At 40.7% G+C, this 19,965-nt stretch overlaps 1 protein-coding gene across 3 annotated transcripts in view; it reads left to right on the plus strand.

Moving 5' to 3' along the window:
- Positions 1 to 19,965, plus strand: part of INTS4 (integrator complex subunit 4) — a 127,428-nt gene that overhangs the window by 80,615 nt on the left and 26,848 nt on the right. For all 3 annotated transcript variants that reach the window (XR_004033592.1, XM_003254669.1, XM_030828890.1), the window contains exons 13-17: positions 1,121 to 1,236; positions 2,111 to 2,244; positions 4,814 to 4,971; positions 16,004 to 16,097; positions 19,039 to 19,119. Coding sequence is in view for 2 of the 3 variants with exons in the window: in XM_003254669.1 (XP_003254717.1) it covers positions 1,121 to 1,236; positions 2,111 to 2,244; positions 4,814 to 4,971; positions 16,004 to 16,097; positions 19,039 to 19,119 (583 nt within the window). In the remaining variant the exon portion in view is untranslated. The remainder of the gene's footprint in view (positions 1 to 1,120; positions 1,237 to 2,110; positions 2,245 to 4,813; positions 4,972 to 16,003; positions 16,098 to 19,038; positions 19,120 to 19,965) is intronic.

The following is a 19,965-nucleotide window of genomic DNA, read 5'->3' on the forward strand; positions in this document are numbered from 1 at the left end:
TTTAATCTCATTTTATAGATGAAAAAATTTACTTGCATAAGGCTACTTAGTTTCAGACAGATCTGTGATTTCAGGACTTCACCCAGGATATCAATTAGAATGTTTTTGCCCACAGATAAAAAAGACAATCTGATTAAAAATGTCTTAGCCAATAAGTCTGTTTTTTCATAACAGGAAGTCAGAAGGTTGGTTTCAGGATTGGTCATTCAACAGGTTACCAGGGCTCTCTTTGGTTTCTCTGCAGTTCTCTTGGCTTTTTTTTTTTTTTTTTTTTTGAGACAGATTCTCTGTTTATCGCCAAGGTGGAGTGCACTGGCATAATATCGGCTCACTGCAATCTCCGCCTCCCAGGTTCAAGCGATTCTCCTGCCTCAGCCTCCCGAGTAGCTGGGACTACAGGCCCGTGCCACCATGCCCAGATAATTTTTGTATTTTTAGTAGAGATGGGGTTTCACCATGTTGGCCAGGATGGTCTTGATCTCTTGACCTCCTGATCCACCCACCTTGGCCTCGCAAAGTGTTGGGATTATAGGTGTGAGCCACCACGCCCGGCCGGCTTTCTTCTGGTAGTTGTAAGATGGCTGCCTCATAAGATAATATCTCAAGACAGAAAGGAAGGGTCATTCCCTTTCATGCATTGCTCTTTTGATTTGCAAAAACATCCCTGAGAAGCTCCCCAGCCAACATACTCTCATGCTCCATTGTCTAGAACTGGCTTACTTGCCTACCAGCAAACCAGTCACTGGAAAATGGGAATGGGATTGCCACGATGGGTTTAGACCAATAGTGGTTCAGCTCTTGGGCTGGACCTGCCTTTTCCGAGCACTTTGCTGCCTGCCTGATACCTGAGTAAAATCAGGGCTCTCCCAGGAAGAAAGATGGGGGAAATGGCTGTTGGTTAAATAACCAGTTCTTTTATCTTTATAATAACCAGTTTTTTTAGATGAATTAACCGAGTTCCAGAATAACTGGGTGACTTATCTGAAGTCACAGAGTTAGCAAAAGTATATGGTTGAGAATTTCCAATTCCAGTTCAGGTTTTCTGATTCCAGTTCCTAATACTTTTCAAAGGACTAACTTTACTAATTTGTTGATGTGCATTCTTGTTTGTTTGCTTCAGGTGCTTGAAGTTTCTGGGAAGTCGGCATCCAACTCTGGTTCTTCCCTTGGTGCCAGAGCTTCTGAGCACCCACCCATTTTTTGACACAGCTGAACCAGACATGGATGATCCAGCTTGTATCCTCTGTGCTTAGGATGGGCCCTGATGTATTGGCAGGCAGCTTTGGCTTCTTCTGCAGTGTAGCTAGGGTGGTCTGAGTTTTCTTTTCTTTTCTTTCCTTTTTTTTTTTTTTTTGAAGACAGAATCTTATTCTGTTACCCAGGCTGGAGTGCAGTGTACTGATCTCGACTCACTGAAACCTCTGCCTCCCGGGTTCAAGCAATTTTCCTGCCTCAGTCTCCTGAGTAGCTGGGATTATAGGCGCCCGCTACCACACCCAGCTAAGTTTTGTATTTTTAGTAGAGACAGGATATCACCATGTTGGCCAGGCTGGTCTCAAATTCCTAACCTGTTGCTTGGGCTGGAGTGCAGTGGCACCACCCCAGCTCACTGCAACTTCCACCTCCTGGGTTCAAATGATTCTCCTGCCTCAGCCTCCCAAGTAGCTGGGATTATAGGTGCCTGCCACCACTCCCAGCTAATTTTTGTATTTTTAGTAGAGACGGGGTTTTACCATGTTGCCCAGGCTAGTCTCAAACTCCTGACCTCAAGTGATCCACCTGCCTCAGCCTCCCAAAGTGTTGGGATTACAGGCGTGAGCCACCACACCTGGCCAGTATGTACTTTGATAGGCAATATAGTTGCTTACTTTATAGGCAAAATCATTTCCATTTTTGTGTATTCTTGGCAGTCTCTGGCATTTTTAAAAACCTTTGGTCATTGGGGGTGTGGGTGGAGTAGGGGAATGTATTTTGTTGTTTGTATTTGCATTTCTTTGATTATTAGAAAATCATAGTCTCTTGATGGAGATTCTGGAGGTGGAAAGTGAGAGTGCCAGATTCTGGCCAACCTTTTATACTTCCAAATTTACTTAACCCAGTGATCTATCAGATATTGCAGTTTTGGTACTTATTTTCAATGCTGCTAAAACCTGTCCAACAATGCCAGCATTGTTCTCAGATCACACCTTCAGGCACTATGCCTACCTCCGAGACAGTCTTTCTCATCTTGTTCCTGCCTTGAGGGTATGTTGAAAACATCTGTTATCCTTGTTTTTATTTTGCATGGGGCAGGGGTATTTTTGTTCATGTTTTCCTTTGAGATGGGGGTCTTGTTATGTTGCCCAGGCTGGTCTCAAATTCCTGGGCTTAAGCCATCCTCCTGGCTCAGCCTCCCAAGTCGCTGGGATTATAGGTGCTCACCACTGTGTGCAGCTTGTTTTTGGCTTTTTATTTTTTGTGCTTTGTGGTTATTAAATAGTAGAAAGCAGTCCATATATTCTCTGAAAACTTGTTTATTCATTCTCTTTCTCTCTTGGGCTCTTTGCCATTGTTTTATACTTTTGCTTTTGTATCCTTTACCTTTTAAGATGATTCATTTTTTTTGGTATCCCTGTGTTATAGATATTAGGCAAGAAGAAAGAAATCTGGAACAATAGATTATATTTTAGATCAAGAATTTAAATCGTTTTATATATATATATGTATTTATATTTATGTATTTATTTTTATTATTATTATTTTTTGAGACTCCGTCAGGCTGGTCTCGAACTCTTGATCACAGGTGATCCGCCTGCCTCAGCCACCCAGAGTGCTGGGATTACAGGCGTGAGCCACTGCACCCGGCCACATTTATCTTTAAAACACTATCTTATCTTTCACTTGACGGAAGAGTAATGATTTATTCCCAAATAAATTTATATAGCATATAATTTTTTCATGAGAATAATTTTTTTTTATTTTTGGCCTTGCCCTTCAGATACACTTATTCTTACTGTTAAAAGTGGTTACCTTTTAAGATGGATGGGGAGGAGAGAGCAAAGAGTATTTCACTTTTCATTTTGTATCTACTTGTTTTTTGTTTTTTGGTTTTTTTGAGATGGAGTCTCGCTCTGTCGCCCAGGCTGAAGTGCAGTGGCACGATCTTGGCTCACTGCAAGCTCCACCTCTCGGGTTCACTCCATTCTCCTGCCTCAGCCTCCTGAGTAGTTGGGACTACAGGCGCCCGCCACCATGCCTGGCTAATTTTTTGTATTTTTAGTAGAGACGGGGTTTCACCGTGTTAGCCAGAATGGTCTTGATCTCCTGACCTCGTGATCCGCCTGCCTTGGCCTCCCAAAGTGCTGGGATTACAGGCGTGAGCCACCACACCCGGCCTAAATTGTTATATTTTAACAGTTACATAAAGCCACGATTCTCCACAAGTGCTTATTTTTTAAAAATAAAACCTTTACTATTTTTAAAACCTAGAGATATATAGAAGAAAATTTAAAAATGGATCATAATAATAATAGCAAACACTTAGTGAATGCTGTGGCCCAGGTACTCTTCTAATCTCTATTTGCATTAACTCATCCCTGCTTGGGTGACTCCAAATCACTTTATTTGGAGTAATATGTGTTTATTTAGAGGAACATATATATGGTTAGAAAATTTAAACTTTATAGAAGATACAAAATGAGGCCAGGTGCGGTGGCTCATGCCTGTAATCTAAGCATTTTGGGAGGCTGAGGCAGGTGGATCATCTGAGGTCAGGAGTTCATGACCAGCCTGGCCAACATGGTGAAACCTCATCTCTACTAAAAATACAAAAATTAACTGGGCATGGTGGTGGGCACCTGTAGTCTCAGCTACTCAGGAAGCTGTGGCAGGAGAATTGCTTGAACCCAGGAGGCAGAGGTTGCAATGAGCCAAGATTGCGCCACTGCACTCCAGCCTGGCGACAGATCGAGACTCCATCTCAAAAAAACCAAAAAACAAAAAACAAGTAGATACAAAATGAAAAGTGAAATACTCTTTGCTGTCTCCTCCCCATCCGTCTTAAAAGGTAACCACTTTTAACAGTAAGAATGAGTATATCTGAAGGGCTAGGCCAAAAATAAAAAAAAATTACTCTCATGAAAAAATTATATGCTATATAAATTTATTTGGGAATAAATCATTACTCTTCCGTCAAGTGAAAGATAAGATAGTGTTTTAAAGATAAATGTGGCCGGGTGCAGTGGCTCACGCCTGTAATCCCAGCACTCTGGGTGGCTGAGGCAGGCGGATCACCTGTGGTCGGGAGTTCGAGACCAGCCTGACCAACATGGAGAAACCCTGTCTCTACTAAAAATACAAAATTAGCTGGGTGTGGGGGCAGGCACCTCTAATCCCAGCTACTCAGGAGGCGGAGGCAAGAGAATCGCTTGAACCTGGGAGGCGGAGGTTGCGGTGAGCCGAGATGGTACCGTTGCACTCTGGGCAACAATAGCGAAACTCTGTCTAAAAAAAAAAAAAAAGTAACAGTTTAATTTTTAGTCTCCTTCCTATGGTTCGCCCATTTATTTCAGTTAGCAATAGAAAATATTATACCTTTCTGTTTTTCTCCTGGCAGCTGTGGCTGTACTGGGTAGACCATGTGTGCATTTTGTCTCTTTAACTCCCAATGTTGCTGAGGAAGGGGAGAAATGTTATTTATAGAATTTCCTAGCCTTTTTTCCCCTTTGTTTTGTTTAGCTCACATTTTTAATGTGCTTTTATGTGTTCGTGTGTGTGTTACCAAAAGCTGAGCCACCAAGCTTAATGACTCTATAATCCCACTGTGTTTGCTTAGTTACCAGGTAGAAAACTAGTGTCATCAGCTGTTTCTCCCAGCATCATATCTCAAGAGGATCCTTCCCAGCAGTTCCTGCAGCAGAGCCTTGAAAGAGTATATAGTCTTCAGCACCTGGACCCTCAGGGAGTCCAGGAGCTGCTGGAATTCACCATCAGGTAGGGTAATCATCCCTTCATCTGACAGAGTTAGTGCTGTTACACTCAGCTTGACTGTTCTGAATTCTAGTGTTGGTTACTAGGCTTGATATTCTGATTCTATTGGTCTACATTCACACACGGTTTTATGGTCTGTTTATATTTGGATTAGATTGTGGTTTGAACATATTTTTTAAAAGAGCTCTTTATATTCATGACTCGATTGATGATTAGTACACAACAGAAATAGTTACAAAGAACCTGTTTTTAGTTTTTTAATTTTATATATCAGGATGAGTGACTGAAATGCAAAGTAACAGTGGCCAAAACAGGAGCAAAGTTTAATTCTTTCTCATAGGCAGGACAGGGCTGAGATGACCATCAGGGATCTAGGCTTGCTCATTCTTTTTTTTTCTTTTCTTTCTTTTTTTTTTTTGAGACAGGGTCTCACCCTGTCACCCAGGCTGGAGTTCAGTGGCATAATATCAGCTCACTGCAACTGCAGCCTCCTGGGCTCAGGTGATTCTCCCACTTCAGCCTCCCAAGTAGCTGGGACCACAGGCATATGCCACCACGCCCGGCTAATTCTTTTGGCATTTTATTTTTTTGTAGAGTCGAGGTTTCACCATGGTGGCCAGGCCGGTCTCAAACTCCTGAGCTCAAGTGGTCCTCCCGTCTTGGCCTCCAAAGTGCTGGAATTACAGGCGTGAGCCACTGTGCCTGGCCTAGGCTCATTCTTTCTTGTGTCTCCATCTTCTGCATCAAGCAGCCTCTGCTTAACAATTCAGAATCTAACTGTCCCCCCTGTATTCCATCCTGTGGGGAAAAGGAAATGGGAAGAGAAAGGTATCATCTCCACCCTGTGGTTTGTTTAAAGACACTTCCCAAAAGTTGTACACTCTAATTTTACTTGCATTCCATTGACTAGAACTTAAGTCACATGGCCATCTCTCACTTCAAGGAGCGAGGACACACAGTCTTTATTCTGGGTGAATAATGCCCGGTTTACATGCGATGACTCTAATACTCAGGAAGAATGGGAGAGAGATATTGGGGAACAACCAAAAGGCTCTGCCAGACCTTCTCAAAGTGGCCTGAATGATATGAGAAGAATTTAAACTCATTTGCTTTTAGCAAAAGCAATATTGTTTGCTCTTAAAAGATTAAAAAAATTATATCTTTTAAGAGCAAACAGTACTGCTTTTGCTAAAAGCAAATGAGTTTAAATTTTTTATTGTTTGCCCTTAAAAGAGAAAAATATTATATCGGCCAGGTGCGGTGGCTCATGCCTGTAATCCCAGCACTTTGGGAGACCGAGGCGGGAGGATCACTTGAGGCTAGGAGTTCAAGACCAGCCCCGTTGAGTGAAACCCTGTCTCTACTAAAAATACAAAAATTAGCCGGGTGTGGTGGCACGCGCCTGTAATCCCAGCTACTTGGGAGATTGAGGCACAAGAATCGCTTGAACTCGGGAGGTGGAGCTTGCAGTGAGCCAAGATCGCACCACTGCACTCCAGCCTAGGCAACAGAGTGAGACTCCATCTCAAAAAAAAAAAAAAAGAAAGAAAAATATTATATCATATCATTTGTATCTTGGTTGAGATCTCTTGATCTGCCCTGAAGAGTATTTGGTACCAGCCACATTCAATTAATAATTTTTAGTGGATGATTTCATTCCATACACTAAGAAACAAGCTCTGTGCTAGATACAGATCAGCTAGCTAGGATTCTGCCCTTAGAGAGCCCATGTAGACAAGATGGATATAGACAAAGACTTATGATGGTGGATAACAGTGCTTTGTACTTTGTTCATGCTTTCCTGTCCATTATTGCATCTTAACATGTTATAAAGCCGGCCAACTGAACCATCCTCCAAGTTATGTTCCCTTTATATTAGGTCATTCATTCACTTAGCAGCATTAACTGTTTGTTTACTCTAATAAGCCAGTTGCTGAGGGTAGAGAGAAATAAGAAATGACATTTGTTCTTAAGGTACTCACTGTTTATTACAGGACCCAGAAATCATCAATTTGATAAATGATACAGTGAAGAGAAGCATAGTGCTGTGGAAAAACAGATGAAAGTCCCCGACCCATCATAGTAGTGGTGGTGAGGGATGCTTCACAAAGGAGAAGATGCTTTAGCTAGTATGAAATGATAACTGAGCATGTCAGTTTTGTAGTCCATGTGCGGAAGAGAATTCCAACTTCAGCAGACAATAGAAGAGCTGGGAGACCTGAGGGACAACAGCCCCCCAGAGCTGCAGTGGTGTAGTATAGTGATTGAGTGAGTGGAGCTTTGAAGGCAGACTCATTTTGGTTAACGTCTGAGCTAATACAGTCCTGCACTGAATAACAACGTTGTGGTGGTCCCATGATTATATTTTTACCGTGCCCTTTTTATGTTTAGATATACAGATATTTACCATTGTTTACCATATTTACCAGTATTTACCATTGTAACCAGTGTCGCACTTGCCTATAGTATTTAGCACTTTAACATGCTGTACAGATTTGTAGCCTAGGAGCAACAGACTATACCATATAGCCTAGGTGTGTAGTAGGCTATACCATTTAGATTTGTGTAAATATACGCTATGATGTTTGTGTGACAAAAATCACATAACAGTGTATGTCTCGGAATGTATCTCCATCGTTAAACAACACATGACTTGTAGTTGTTTGATCTTAGTCAAGTTTATTGCTCAGGGTTCATCTGCAGAAAACAAAAGAGGCTTTTAACTAATTTAAGCAGAAAGAAATGTATTACAGAATGTTACATGGCTCACAGAGTTGTTGGGAAGGCTAAAGAAACAGACTAGGTGGAATATCCAGGAATGATTTCCAGAGCCACACAGTGAGTGAGCCACCAAGGAGGCTGATGTTCCTGCTATCATCAGGAAGCTGCCTATTGAGTCAGGATGCTACCAGTAAAGCTACTGGCTCCAGAACCATGTCTTGCATTCTGCCTTTCTCCCCACTTAACATTGTTCCCTGTGCAAAACTCATGCGAATGTGTTTGATCGACTGATAATAAATCATGTCTGGAACCTAGCTCAAGGGAATCTGAGAAATGCAGTTTTTAACTTTGCAACTTATGTAGTCTAGGAAGATACAGTAGATGAAGATAGGAATACCACGTGTGAGTGAGCCAAATCCAGTGTATGCTGTAAGTACCAACTGCTGTTAGCTCCAGTTTACTCACCTGGGAGACTTGGTGACTTGCTGGGTGCAGGGGTGGGAGCGAGGAACTGAGAGATAAATGGGTGGTCTGATACTCCAGTAATCCAATAAAAAGTTGAGGGTGTCCTGGGCTCCCCTGGGAGTGCCATGGGCTTGGGCTGGACAGTTCGTGGGGAGAATGCTGGGTAGGTGGGTGCAGCTGCAGCCACAGGAGAGCCAGAGTGTGCAGCATGTGTCCAGCGTGAGCCTCCTGAGCTTCCACCTGGGTCACATAGTCTTTGTGCCTCTGGGAAGCCTCTGGAAGCCACACGGAGGCCCATAGCAACTCTCATGCCCTGGAGGGTCTCACCAGCTACTCCAGTGATGGGCCCCCCAGTAGCTCTGGGACCCAAGCAGGGATGATTCACAAAGTCCCTACCAAGCACAGGCCTTCACAGTTCAACAAGAAAATCCTACTGTTGAGTGGATTTTTAAAAATCAGTGGAGGAGATCACACTAGAAATGATAGATACTGCAAGAAACAAAGCTTGAGTGAAAGCTTGTTACCATAATGAATGGACTCACACATATCACTGCTTTGCAGTGATAGCATCAGCCAAAAGGGCTGCAGAACATGAATCATTAACAAGTTGAAATATGTCAGAGATGGCTGTGTGGTGTGAAGAAGCTGCATTAGCTGCACAGGCTAAGCCTAAATGATATTCTGAATGGCAGAGTGTTCACCTGAATACCATCACTGTAATCAGTAACAATAAAAGATAGGGAAAACTGAATTATTTTTAAGGTTGAAATGATTTTAGTGACAGTTTGTTCTCTTGCCACTGTACATTGAATCATATACTTGATATTTATTGTGTGCCTGTGATGTGCCAGTAACAGTACTCTAAACTAGGGGTCACCAAACTACAGCCTGTGGACCAAAGCTGGCCTGTTGCCTGCTTTTGTATGTAAGATCTGATTGAAGCACAGCCACGCTCATTTGTTTAGGTATTGTCTATAGTTGCTTCCATGCTACAATCACAGAGTTGAGTAGTTGCCACAGAGACTATACGGCCTGTAAAACCTAACATATTTACTATTTGACCTTTTACAGAAAAAATTTGCTGACCCTGCTGTAAGCTCTGGGCAGTCCACAGCTCTATAAGCGGAGATTCCAGTCCTTTCTATACCTCTTGTGAAGCAATTTCTCTTCTCCCTCCACAAAGTGTTTAGTTTTGGAGGCCACTGAATGAGGTTCTTGGCCCTGAGCCCAGTAAAATAAAGTCTACTTCCTGACTCATCCCCACCTAAATAAACATTTAGATTTTGTCCTTGACAATTTTATCCTGTTGGCCCTAAAGCAAGTGCAAAAGGCACAAAAGCTAGCCAATTTGGTGATCAGCTGCAGTGCTGGCTTTTAGAAGGTACTCACCTTCCTGGTCTAGGTTTCCTGAGGTGATAGTCTTGCTAGGCAGTGGCCGGCCAGATCACTGTTCTAAGTTCGGGGCTCTGTGTTTCTAGCTTGAGTGTGTATTCAGGAGCATAGGAAAGATGGTGACAAATCTGGAAAGGGAAGCAGATGGACCATAGCACTGAGGGCACCTGTGATGCTTTACAACCATCATTACAGACGTGAAGTAATTTGCTAAGAAGAGGCAGAACCAGGATTTGAGTTCAGCTTTGTCAACTCTAAAATCTATATTCTGTGATGTGTAGTGATTTACAGGGGAGTCCTGTATCACATGAGATTAGATCAGTTGACCCTTGGGGTTCTCCATAACTTACAGAGTTGTCATGGAGTGAAATTTAGCCTTTCATACAGAAGGTTCTCTGATGAGGACTGGAGCCATGTATTTGTTAGTATGAGTGTAAAACAAATTTCACTGTCATATACAGTGTCCTGTTTTGTAATCCAAACAGCCATTTAACCCAATGAAGATCTCACCTATGAGCCAGATGCTGTGGCTTGTGCCTGTAGCACTGTTGTGAAGATTATTGTAATGATATGTGGTAAAAGCATTTTGAGAATATCAGTTACATAGATAATAGTTGGACATTTATAGATGTTTGCTTTAAAATTTAAACTAACTGGCCGGGCGCAGTGGCTCACGCCTGTAATCCCAGCACTTTGGGAGGCCCAGGTGGGCGGATCACGAGGTCAGGAGATGGAGACCATCCTGGCTAACACGATGAAACCCCGTCTCTACTAAAAATACAAAAAATTAGCTGGGTGTGGTGGCGGGTGCCTGTAGTCCCAGCTACTCGGGAGGCTGAGGCAGGAGAATGGCATGAACCCGGGAGGCAGAGCTTGTGGTGAGCAGAGATCACGCCACTGCACTTCAGCCTGGGCGACAGAGCGAGACTCCGTCTAAAAAAAAAAAAAAAAAAAAAAAAATTTAACTAATTATGGCTTATTTAACATACTGGACATGCTCTTGACATTTTGTAAGTAAATCAAATTTTATAAATGTAATCATGTTTAAATTCACTAGCAGGGTTGAAGGGGATTGTCTTTTAAGGAATGCTGCAGTCATTTGTCTGCTATTTCTCAATACGAATAGTGACCTCCTGTTTTTCAAAGTTTACATTTTTGTGTTAAGTCCATGAAAGTGCTGTTGCTATACACACTGTTGTTTCAGGAACCATATCACCTTAGAAGTGTTCCATAATAGAGAATTGTTCTTTTGGAGTAAAATAGCTCATTGTAATCTGAAACAGAAAGGACTTCATTTATCAGAGATAGAAAGAAATGTACTACTTTTCTTATGGGAATTCTTTTACACACTAACCATTAAAGAACATGGGATTTTTTAGTTGAATTCTTTAAAGTCCTCTTTTTGCTTTGAAACTTTTATTGTCTTTAAGGGAGAGCACCTATTGTGTAGTATTGGAACTGGTCTAGTAATTAAGGAGTAGAAATACACTTTTGTAATCTGTCATCATCTAGGTGCAGGAATAAAGATGGTGTTTTAGAAGTCACCAAGACTTCGTATTTATTTTGTATTTCCTAACATTCCTTTTTGCTCTACTAAGCTACTAAGAGAGATTAATTATAAATTTGATTTTTAGAGATTCTAAGAGATTGAAAAAAATAAACTACATTTGATTTGCACATCCAGAATCTTTTTGACGATCTTTAATAGTGATTTAAATAATTAATTCAGCCTATTGTGTAAGCTTAAAAAGAATCACTATATGTAAATGTGTTTACACATAGTGGCATAGTGGCATCATATAGATTGCTAATGTGTGTGTTCCTGGGAGGAACTGTTTTGCTCTGCCTGATAGCATCTAAAGAAAAGTGGCCCAGTGTATCCAGTTTTTTTTTTTTTTTTTTTTTTTGGAGATGGAGTCTCCCTCTGTCGTTCAGGCTAGAGTGCAGTGGTGCGATCTTGGTTCACGGCAACCTCTGCCTCCCAGGTTCAAGCAGTTCTCCTGCCCCAGCATCCCGAATAGCTGGGACTACAGGCGCACTCCACCACGCCTGGTTAATTTTTTGTATTTTAGTAGAGATGGGGTTTCACCGTGTTGCCCAGGCTGGTCTCGAACTCCTGAGCTCAGGCAATCCACCTGCCTGGGCCTCCTGAAGTGCTAGGATTACAGTTGTGAGCCACCGCACCTAGCTGTATCTAGTTTTAAATTAGTTTGGTCTCATCTGTGTTTGATGTAATTAATAAATGAAAAGAGTTTAATAGCAAATAAATAAATGAGATGCAATATGATATGGTTAAAAAAATACTTCTGGAGTCAGAGCTGACTCTGTCTAGTTCATGTCCTGTTTTGTTGTTTATTCTGTGACCTTAGGCAAGCCACTTAAATTCTGATCTTTAGTTTCCTGTTCAGTGAAATAGGATTAATTGCAATTCATATTGTGAGGATTAAGTGAGCTCAAGTAAGGAAACAGCTAGCACAGTACAGTGCACATAGAATGTGCTCGGTGTATCTTTCTCATTAGAGCCCATAGTCTCCTGATGGATGTCTAGACTGAGGCTTCCTGAGAATTGTGAGCATACAGAGATAAAGAGAGGAAACACTGGGACACAGGATTTTTCCCAGAGCTAACAAGTTTCCATTTTTGTTTGTACAGAAGTTCAGATTTCTTATGGCTTATTGTGTTGGATTGGGTTACATCTTGTTCTGTGCACTTCAGAACAACTGCTACAATTCCAGGGCAGGGGAATAAAATAACATTTGGAATCAGTTAGTTAGTTGGTCTGTATTCTATATAATTGTCATAGAAGGCAGAATCTTCCTGGAGAGGAAACACAAATGCTTCTGAAATAGAATACTTCAGGGCTGCCTCTTGCAAGAGAAAAATCAGAGAAGTGAAAGGAAGAGACCATCTGGCCACCAAACTCACACTTCACAGTTGGGCTTAGCTAGTCTATGGTCTTGGCTTTCATTGTGCTGGGTTCCCATGCTTTGGGTAGGCCCTCCAGGACCAGTTCACGCAACCCAAATGAATAAGAAGTGATATGTATCATACATTAATTCTTCAATCAGTTTGAGAGTAATTTACTCTTTGCCCCTTTGTAGGCATCTCCTTCTTGATGTCAAAGTCCCTAGGAGGCATCGTTAACTATCATAATGTTACCTGCCCAGCATGAGATGAGAGGAAGTGGCATAGTCCAGTGGATGGTTTTTTCCAGGCTACTGTGAAACCTGATGTGTTATGCCAGCTCTGAAACAGACAGCTTCCCAAATGACTCAAACCTTAAGGTTTCCCACAGTTTCCATTTCTATTCAGAATTTAATGTTGCTGTTAAAAAGTAATGAGGCAGCTTTCTATGAATGCTGAGATGGTTAGGTAATACACAAACACACACTCACATTCCTCCCTTAAAAAAGAAGTAAAGAAAACCAGTACTTTTTGAAAATGCATGGCATATCTCAAAATTCAAAAGAAACTGGTAATAGTAGTTGCCTCTGGGAAAGTGTACAGAGTGGCAGGGCTACAGGGCACAGGCGTAGGAAGGGGGATTAATTTAATTTAATTTAATTTAATTGTATATCCTTTGAATTCTATACCTTAAGTGTGTATTAACTACTCAGAAAACTAAATTTTTTTTTTAAAGAAACATTTTCTTTTTTTTATTATACTTTAAGTTTTAGGGTGCATGTGCACAATGTGCAGGTTAGTTACATATGTATCCATGTGCCATGTTGGTTTGCTGCACCCATTAACTCATCATTTAACGTTAGGCATATCTTCTAATGCTGTCCTTCCCCCAGGCCCCCACCCCACAACAGGCCCCGGTGTGTGATGTTCCCCTTCCTGTGTCCATGTGTTCTCATTGTTCAATTCCCACCTATGAGTGAGAACATGCGGTGTTTGGCTTTTTGTCCTTGCAATAGTTTGCTGAGAATGATGGTTTCCAGCTTCATCCATGTCCCTACAAAGGACATGAACTCATCATTTTGTATGGCTGCATAGTATTCCATGGTGTATATGTGCCACATTTTCTTAATCCAGTCTATCATTGTTGGACATTTGGCTTGGTTCCAAGTTTTTGCTATTGTGAATAGTGCCACAATAAACATACGTGTGCATGTGTCTTTACAGCAGCAAGATTTATAATCCTTTGGGTATATACCCAATAATGGGATGGCTGGGTCAAATGGTATTTCTAGTTCTAGTTCTAGATCCCTGAGGAATTGCCACACTGACTTCCACAATGGTTGAACTAGTTTACAGTCCCACCAACAGTGTCAAAGTGTTCCTGTTTCTCCACATCCTCTCCAGCACCTGTTGTTTCCTGACTGTTTAATGATCGCCATTCTAACTGGTGTGAGATGGTATCTCACTGTGGTTTTGATTTGCATTTCTTTGATGGCCAGTGATGATGAGCATTTTTTCATGTGTCTTTTGGCTGCATAAATATGAAAACTAAATGTTTTAAATCACCAATAATTCTAGAACAACTATTTTATTTGTGTATGACACTTTCTAATTTCTTACTATAGGCAGATATGTTTTCATATGGTTACAGTCATTGTGTCTATACTTACATCCAGTTAGGATGCTTTTCACAAGCTAGCTTATAATGGCTATTTATTTCCTGCTATGATCTGAAAGTTTATGTCTCCCCCAAATTCATATGCTGAAATCCTAACCCCAAGGTGATGTTATGAGGAAGTGAGGTCTTTGGGAGGTGATTAGGTCATGAATGAGATTAATAACTTTTAAAAGAGGCCTAAGGGAGCTCGTTTGTGACTTCTGCCATAAGAAGATACATGTAGAAGGTGCAACCTATGAGGAAATGAGCCCTCGCTAGAAACCAAATCTGTAGGTGCCTTGATATTGGACTTCTCAGCCTACACAACTGTGAGAAATAAATTTCGGTTGTTTATAACCCACCCAGTCTATGATATTTTGTTATATAGCAGTTGCATGACTAAGATATTTTTCTAGATGTCCAGAAATTGGAGATATGATATGATTAAGTGGCTTATTTATGTCATTGAGGACCTAGTTTCTTTATTTCTCTTTGGACTTTTCTTGTCTTCAGTATTGGCTTTATCTTAAGGTTTTTTCCCTTAGAGTTACAGTATGCTGCCAATGGCAATCAGGGCTATAAGCATCCTTGCCCAGTCCAGCGGGAGACAGACAGACACACCAATTTGTTGTAAGCATGGAATAAAGTACTTAACATCTGAACTGATAAGGTCAACTCAGGTCGCATATCCAGACAGACGGTGTGCACTCATTGGCTTAGTTCAATCAGATACTACTTGGAATTGGGCTTGGGGACATGTTCCCTTGAACAAAATCAGAGTTCAATTAGTAATAAAGAAGTGGAGAATGGCTAACTGGACAGGCAACCAACAGTGTCTACCATAATACCTTTTTAAAAAATAATGTTTTTTTCTGATACAAAAAAATACTTGTTCATTGTCTTAAAAACTCAGAAAATAAAGCATAGTTGGGAGAAGGTACTAAAGAGCACCCTATTACCATTATCCAGAAAACTCCCTCAATGTATTTTTCTCCTCTGTATAGTTTTTACATAGTTGAGATCATACACCTTATTAACCATTTCTTATTTTAATGGCTATAAAATATTTACTTGGGCCGGGGGTGATGGCTCATGCCTGTAATCCTAGCCCTATGAGAGGCCGAGGCGGGCAGATCACGAGGTCAGGAGCTTGAGACCAGCGTGGCCAACATGGTGAAACCCTGTCTCTACTAAAAATACAAAAATTAGCTGGGTGTGCTGGTGTGTGTCTGTAATCCCAGCTAGTCAGGAGGCTAAGGCAGGAGAATCGCTTGAACCCAGGAGGCAGAGGTTGCAGTGAGCTGAGATCACACCACTCTACTCCAGCCTGGGCAACAGAGCGAGACTCCACCTCAAAAAAAAAAAAAAAAAAAAGATGGATGCAGCAAACCATCATGGCGCGTGTATACCTATGTAACAAACCTGCACATTCTGCACATGTGCCCCAGAACTGAAAGTATAATAAAAACAAATTTACGTGATTGGATGCATCATAATTTACTCAATATTTCTTTCACCGTTGAATAAGTAGCTACTGAGTTTTTACTATAATAGTCCACATAACAATGAATATTATGACCCATAAAGCATTTCATTTCTGTTGAATATTTCTCTTAGTGTTACTTTTCAGCGTAAAGCTATGAATCAAAACATTTTACCATATATGTGCCTTTATAACAGTACGGTTTTGCTTTCCAAAAGGGTTACATCAGCTTAAACTACTATCGCAGTGTGAGTGAACCAATTTTATTATAACCACTCCAACATTCAGTGTTGTCATTTAAAAACGTAGGACCAGTTTACTAGGTATAAAATGATAAAATGCTTTTGACATGATCTTTATGTTGGTGGCATTATCCTTATCCTGTGTTTGCCTTGGGGTTTTATTTACTATAGGGATCTGCAAAGACTTGGAGAACTTCAATCTGAACTGGCAGGAGTAGCTGATTTCTCTGCCACCTATCTTCGCTGTCAACTACTTCTCATCAAGGTTGGTTTGCATCCATTCCGTTTATGATTGTGTTGCTAAAAATGCATCTTTGTGGATCCAGCAGTGTGTGAGGCCATAAGTTGTAAAACTTATGGTCTTAATGCAACCACTTGACGATGGAGAAATATGTACTCTGCAGTGTGATTACATTTGTCTCTAATTAATGAAATATTAACTCACAGGAATTTGTAAATTTGGGGAGAATTCTTTTATCATAATATAATTAGAGCAGATTGGATAATCATTTTAGTTAGAATCCCAAGGTTGTAAATGTTTTGTATAATTTGATTAGCAAAGGAATTGTATGAAGTTTTAGACTGTTTTCTTAAAATGTTCATTTGAAGGCCAGGTGCGGTGGCTCACACCTGTAATCTTAGCACTTTGGCAGGCCAAGGCCAACTGTTTAAATTCCAAAAGACTAAAATCCCTAAAAAGTCTAAAATCCCAAAAACCACAGCCCAGAAAATATCAAAATCCCCAAAATATAATTATGGAAGAAATAATTTAAAAAATTTAAAGATATTTATTTTTTAAAGGGGAATTTATTTGAGAAACATAAAAACACAACAGAATACTTTATACACCACTTAATATAATAAAATAGACAATAACAACATACATTTTTGCAAGCATAAACACTCAGGTTACTAATGACAGTTGGGTGGGTATAACAGTTATGAGCAGATGAGCCCTATTTATAAAGAAATTGGTCATAAAGGGAAAGGTATAAATGCATATCACTTTGGTTGTTAATTGTGTATACCCAGCTTTTTAACTGTGGTCATCTGAAATACTGTGCCCAACAACCTCAAGTCTTTTGACGAGATTGATGGAAACTGTGCTGGGTCACCACTGCATATGCAGTCACCCAAAGGGCTGAGATCTCAAGAAATTTTATCTTTCACAAATGCAGATGTACAAAAAGGATATCTCATTTATCGAGGAAGTTTCAACATTTTATGTACACACTTAATGCTTATACACAAAGTCAGCATTGTGATAATGCACTTTCATGGAGTCAGATTTCTGATATCCAAGCAGCAGAACCCAGAGAGTCCGTTTTGCTATTTTGCCTTTTTCTTTTTTTTTTTTTTTTGAGACAGAGTCTCACCTTGTCACCCAGGCTGAATACAGTGGCGTGATCTCGGCTCACTGCTGCAACCTCTGCCTCTTGGGTTCAAGCAATTCTCCTGTCTCAGCCTCCCAAGTAGCTGGGATTACAGGTGTGCACCACCATGCCTGGCTAATTTTTGTATTTTTAGTAGAGGCAGGGTTTTGCCATGTTGGTCAGGCTGGTCTCGAACTCCTGACCTCAGGTCATTCACCCACCTCGGCCTTCCAAAGTGCTAGGATTACAGGCATGAGCCACTGCTCCCAGCCCATTTTGTCTTTAGTATTTGTTCTCTCCTGGCCACTGGCTGATTGGATGGTGCCTGCCAACATTGAGGGCAGATAGTCTCCACCTAGTACACTCAGATTTATACACTGATCTCTTCTGGAAACACTCTCATAGACACACCCTCAATGTGTAAAACAAAATAATGTTTTACCAGGTTTCTGATATTCCTTAATCTAGTCAAGCTGATACCTAAAATTAGGTCCACAAGTCCACCCCTTGTCAGCTTGGCACTCATACGCATCTCCTTAAGCCATACTTAGTTTCCAAATAAAGACAATAACATGGTAATAGTTGTGCCTAACATAATACAACTAACATGATGCAACTATCCTGCATACAACCCAAAACACACTAATCACTTCCCTAGAATTTGGATGTCAGGATTTCACCATTTGGGATTGTATGTTTTGGGATTATGATCTAATCCCCAAACTTAATTCTGCTTTCTGACTACGACTGTCAAAAAACATGCATACAAGAAATGATTAGAAGTAAATATTCCAGAAATTCCTATAGTTTATATATAGTTTAGACCTACCACTGTTTCATTTGATAGCCACCAGATACATGGGACTCTTGAGCACTTGAAAAGTTGTTAGTCCAAATTGAGATGTGTTACTAAGTGCAAAATACACACTGGATTTCTTAGACTTAGTATGAAAAGAAAATGTAAACTATCTAATTAATAATTTAAAAAACACTGCATGGTGAAATGTTAATATCTTGGATATACTGGGTTAAATAAACTTTTTAAAAAAATTAACTTAGTCTTTGTATCTTCAAAATTAACTTACGTCTTTGTAATTTAAAAACTGTGGCTATAAGAATATTTAAAATTACATATATGTAGCTCATGTTATATTTCTATTGGACAGTGTTAGTCTAGGTTTTCTGTAATGTCATTTGATTACATCTGTAATTCAGAAGGACTGAGAAAATAAGAGGCTGTCACAGAAGTTTGTGCAAGAGATGAGGTCATGTGGATGGATAGGTGAGGAGAGAGATGGAAGGTAAAATCGTGGCTCTTAGTGATGGTTTTGAATGTAGAAAGATTGAAAGAGGGAGAAATCTAGGAAAGCTGCTTGATTTCTAGTTGAATATGTTGGTAAAGTGGTTGGGGCTTATAACATAATGAGCATGGGGGAAAAGAAAAAAGAACCACAGTCAAGGAAGACGTATCTAGATGGCTTGGGTTAGTCCAGTGGCTCTGGGAACAAGGAGTGCCTAGAGCCCGGAAGCTGGCTTGCCTGCGCATTCTGGTGAAGCTTTCATAGTTCCTGTCCTCTGCTTCCAGAAGCACTGATCTGGGACACAGAGCCTTTGGGCCAAGAATTGGATCAAATGGGTGGGAATTCATTTAGCCCAAACCATTGGTCTCATCTTTCTCCATAATAGATACAGCTTATTAGGTTAAAAGAATAAGATTAATTGAAAAGTCCTGTTCATGGTAGACTTTCAAAGGAAAACAAAAATGTAAATCCCAAATGATACGCCAGTCTTTGTGACCTCTGTATTCTGTTCCCTCCTGATTTGACTGTGTAGGCCTTGCAGGAAAAGTTGTGGAATGTAGCTGCCCCTTTGTATTTGAAGCAGAGTGATTTGGCCTCGGCAGCAGCAAAACAGGTAAGCTTATTCAGACCTTCCCTTCAAATAGGTCTCTGTCCAGGAATTGTCTGGTCCGAGGTGGAGCCAGAGGCCTTCCTGTAGCTCTATACCTCTGCTGTGGCCTCCCTAATTTTAGGCTATGACAGAAGTTAGTGATATGAGAAGGAGCATAACTAGGGGACACAGCACTTACTTTGGACTCAGGGGACCTGGGTCCTAGTCCCAGGTCTTCCTCTGATTTGCTGAGTGATATTGAGCAGGTTACTTAAATTCTCTGGATTTTTTCTCTTCTATAAAATGTGGCAGTTGGGCCGGGTGCTGTGGCTCACGCCTGTAATCCCAGCACTTTGGGAGGCTGAGATGGGCACATCACTTAAGGTTAGGAGTTTGAGACAGCCTGGCCAACATGGTGAAACGCTGTCTCTACTATCATGAATCTTTCTTCTGAAAATGTAGCCCAACTCAGTTAAGGTTGTTTATATCTTTAGCCTGTACCATCTCTTCAACGTTAAAAGGTCCTGGGCAGTTCATTAAGTAGGCTTTGATTTTATTTGTCTCTAGTTTATTTCTTTTTAGCTTTGAGCAGTTCCCCTTTGCACCTAAGTATTGAGACTTGGTGATCTCTTGCAGGTCAAGTCTTCCAGACAGGGAGTCTGTAAATGACCCAGGAGGAAGCTAATGATGGTGACTGTTACTGTTACGTTACAGTTCACTAAATGATTTCAAGTCTATTAGCTTAATTAACCCTCATAATAATCCCATTAGATAGGAATAAGTATTAAGTCTATTTTAGAGATGAGGCAGTTAAGGCTCAGCAAGGTTAAATTCATAGAGCTATAGGTAATATAGTCAGGACTTGAGACC

This window comes from Nomascus leucogenys, chromosome 15, assembly GCF_006542625.1.
Source record: "Nomascus leucogenys isolate Asia chromosome 15, Asia_NLE_v1, whole genome shotgun sequence".
NCBI classification, from domain to species: domain Eukaryota; kingdom Metazoa; phylum Chordata; class Mammalia; order Primates; family Hylobatidae; genus Nomascus; species Nomascus leucogenys.